This window comes from Drosophila bipectinata, chromosome XR (genome assembly GCF_030179905.1).
Source record: "Drosophila bipectinata strain 14024-0381.07 chromosome XR, DbipHiC1v2, whole genome shotgun sequence".
Lineage (NCBI taxonomy): Eukaryota > Metazoa > Arthropoda > Insecta > Diptera > Drosophilidae > Drosophila > Drosophila bipectinata.
In genome coordinates, this window is record NC_091735.1 from 7,337,769 (window position 1) to 7,341,137 (window position 3,369).

The 3,369-nt window shown below is 47.5% G+C and overlaps 1 protein-coding gene across 1 annotated transcript; it reads left to right on the forward strand.

The window, feature by feature from the left end:
• The first annotated feature begins 2,490 nt into the window (after positions 1-2,490).
• LOC138925606 (uncharacterized) lies at positions 2,491-3,369 on the forward strand. The gene is made up of 3 exons (XM_070276449.1): positions 2,491-2,522; positions 2,606-3,005; positions 3,112-3,369. Exons 1-3 carry the CDS (start codon positions 2,491-2,493, stop codon positions 3,367-3,369), a joined length of 690 nt encoding a protein of 229 aa, XP_070132550.1.

Below are 3,369 nucleotides of genomic sequence, written 5' to 3' on the forward strand. Positions count from 1 at the left end.
GCTGCATGAAGAGCCGCTTCGAAATCTCACCATATTTAGACCAGACTTAACTGAATTTTTCGGCAATGGTTCAATATTCTGTCGGGTCAAGCAGCTAGTTGCTAGTTTAAATAATTAACTAATAATTTAGGCATTGTTGGTCGCAAGATGACTCCCGACTCCCTAAATTAGATTTATCACATAAATAAGATCCCAATTTCATATGCGGAAAAGTAAAGATTGTATAACGTTTTAATTGAATTAAATTCTGCTTTTAATTTCCCGGCATTGAAAATTCTCAATGGCCAAACATTGGTGAGCCCCGAGGTGATCGTTAATATTTATAGTTATATACATATAAACAAATTACTAAAACAAAAATAAAATAATTTTGTAAACAGTGTTATGTGAACAATTTTCAAATTTCGCCCGCCTTCACTCGCCAGCATTCGCCCGCGTATAGACTTCATACAAACATACGTTCCACAACGCAAGTGCATTCGTCCGCATAAAGCATCATACATATAGACGTTCACAGGAGCACCAACTCTAAACCGTAGTGCTATTTTAAAGTACAAGGCCCTGGGTATTCTCCAGGACTTACAGAGGATCCAAGGAGCTCTTCAGCCTGTTTCAAAGGTGGATGATGCCATGCTCCACGTGCGACATGGCCAGATAGCCACCTTGTTCAGCGACTTCAAGGCTATCCACGGGGAGCTTGAGGATTTGGACGTTTTGCAGATCAGGAGTGACCTCCAATGGACTGTTTCGGAGCTCGTAGCAACGATGCAGGCCGAAATTGAGCACGAGACGACCCTTCGCTCTTCTCAAATTGCTGCCCATTCCACCATTGCCAACCAAATGTACACCATGCAGGCTGACCCAGGGTTAGGTCAAAGTTTTCAAGTGCTGCCTCCTTTGCCGCTCCCTACGTTCAGCGGTGGATACTCGGAATGGGCGGAATTTTACTCGATCTTCTCTACAATCGTCGACAGCAATCCTCGTATTAGTAAGGTGGAAAAGTTGCAAAGGTTGCGATCTTGCCTTCGGGAGTCCGCTTTCGAAGCAGTTCGTTCCTTGGAAGTCTCCGACGAGAGCTATGATGTTGCGCTGAATTTATTGGAGAAACGATTTAATAACCGTCGCTTAATATTTCAGGCACACGTGAACGAGATTCTGGCCCTCAGTCTGTTGGAAAGTGGCTCAATAGCAGCTCTTTGAGGTCTTTCGAACAAATTCAATGCCTATATGCGACCCTTATGCGATTTGGGTTCGTCAAGTCAGATCGTCACCGAATTTTTGGAGCAGCGATGTAGGACGCTAGAGGCTATGAACGTGGCCATGGCTGCAGTAGATCATCCTTTATTGTTACTAATTCGCTTCCTTCTGCCTGTGCTTTATGCGGTGGATGGTCTCATATAATGTCTGCATTCCCCCGATTTCTGACAATGCCCCCTGAGATCCGCCTTGGTGAGGCCAGGCGACTCGGTCTTTGTGGGAAGTGTCTACAAACGGCCATCACATGCGTGAGTTCCTCGCTGCTAATTGACGAAGTTGTGGAAGGAGGCATCACAGCCTGCTGCATTTTCTGGAGCAGCCGGCATCTAGCCAGCCTTTGGTTGGTCCTCCCACGTCAGCCATAGCCAAAGGCGCCGAGCCTGTAGCCTCTTCGCCGTCCACTGCTAATACACTAATACGCTCAAGGTCGCAGCGGCGATACATCTTTGCTTGCTACAAAGAACATTCTTGTTCGTTGGATCAACATTCACTGGATCCCTTGTTCCATGCCGAGCTCTGTTGGATTCTGGGTCGCAGGTGCACGTGATCACTTCCCGGCTGGCAAGTCAGCTGCAGCTCCGGAGGTCCAAATCATTCAATTTGGTGTCTGGCTTTGCGACCGACGAATCTCTGTTGATGTTCTTAAGTCCCACTGCTCCGAATACTCGGCCCTGCTTAACGCCACGTGATCACTTCCCGGCTGGCAAGTCAGCTGCAGCTCCGGAGGTCCAAATCATTCAATTTGGTGTCTGGCTTTGCGACCGACGAATCTCTGTTGATGTTCTTAAGTCCCACTGCTCCGAATACTCGGCCCTGCTTAACGCCGTCATCGCCGCCAATATCACGGACCTGCAGCATAGTTTCAGTTTTGATGTCTCCAGTTGGAATATTCCTGGCAATCTTTCTTTGGCTGATCCTGAATTTTTCCGTTCACAGCGCATCGATCTTCTTATCGGAGCCAGTCTGTTTTATGAGCTGCTGTGTATTGGGCAAGTTAAGCTCTCAATCGGCCTGCCATTGCTGCAGAAAACCCGACTTGGATGGGTCGTGTGTGGAGGCGGTTCACATGTCACTCGTTTCCACTGCCCACAAGGATGTTCCGAAGTGCGCAACGATGCTGAATGATCAGTTGGATTCTCTGCTCTACCGGTTTTTGGGAAATCAAAGACTGCTCCGAGCCTATTGTGAAGCGGACGAAGGAGGAGCTCGATTGCGATGCTCATTTCGTGCAACATGTTGCTCGGCTGGATTCCGGCGCTTACGCTGTGAGGCTTCCGTTTAAATGCGGTTCTAAGTTGCTGGGAGAATCTTACTCCCAAGCCGTTCAACGATTTCTTTCCGTCGAAAGGAAGCTCTATCCCCGTCCTCAATTGAAGGAGCAATATGCTGCCTTCATAAAGGAGTATTTGGAGTTGGGTCATATGTCCCCAGCCCCTGCTGATGCGAGCGTCACTGGCCAGTACTTTCTGCCACACGATTGTGTTTTAAAGAAGGACAGGTCAACAACCAAGCTCAGGGTTGTTTTTGATGGATTTGCTGTCACCACTTCTGCATATTCACTGAATGACGTGTTTATGTCTGGACCAGTTATTCAGCCAAAGTTACTGCATATTCTGTTAAGGTTCCGATCCCATCGGGTGGCCATTACTGGAGCTATTAGCAAAATGTATCGTTGCGTCAGGGGTTTTCCTGAGGACAGCTATCTTCAGTGCATTCTTTGGCGGGATTCCACACAGGATGAGTTACAGGTTTTTAAGCTGAATACTGTCACCAATGGAACGAAGCCTGCCTCATTTTTAGCAGTTCGGACAATGCATCAGTTGGAAGAGGATGAGCAATTAAGGTTTCCAAAAGGCCGAAATTCTGCGTCGCTACTTTTATTTGGATGATCTACTTTCCGGAGGCGGCTCCATAGATGAAGCTTTTAGCATAATGCAGCAAACATCCGGCATCCTTGCCAAACGCCAATTTTGGCTAAGGAAGTGGTGCTCCAATGTTGCTGACGTGCTGGATAAGGTGCCCGAAGAAGATCGGGAGTCTTTCCTAAAGTTCGATGATGGCAGCACTTTCACAAAGACCCAGAGTGGGTCTTGCTTGGGATCCTGCAACTGA

Bases quoted from the DNA above. Each gene is read 5' to 3' on its own strand.
- LOC138925606 (XM_070276449.1), top strand. From the start codon at position 2,491: ATGTTGCTCGGCTGGATTCCGGCGCTTACGCT. The intron at 2,523-2,605 runs GTGAGGCTTCCG...TTCCGTCGAAAG, and splicing joins TGGATTCCGGCGCTTACGCT to GAAGCTCTATCCCCGTCCTC. The intron at 3,006-3,111 runs GTTTTTAAGCTG...GGTTTCCAAAAG, and splicing joins CCACACAGGATGAGTTACAG to GCCGAAATTCTGCGTCGCTA.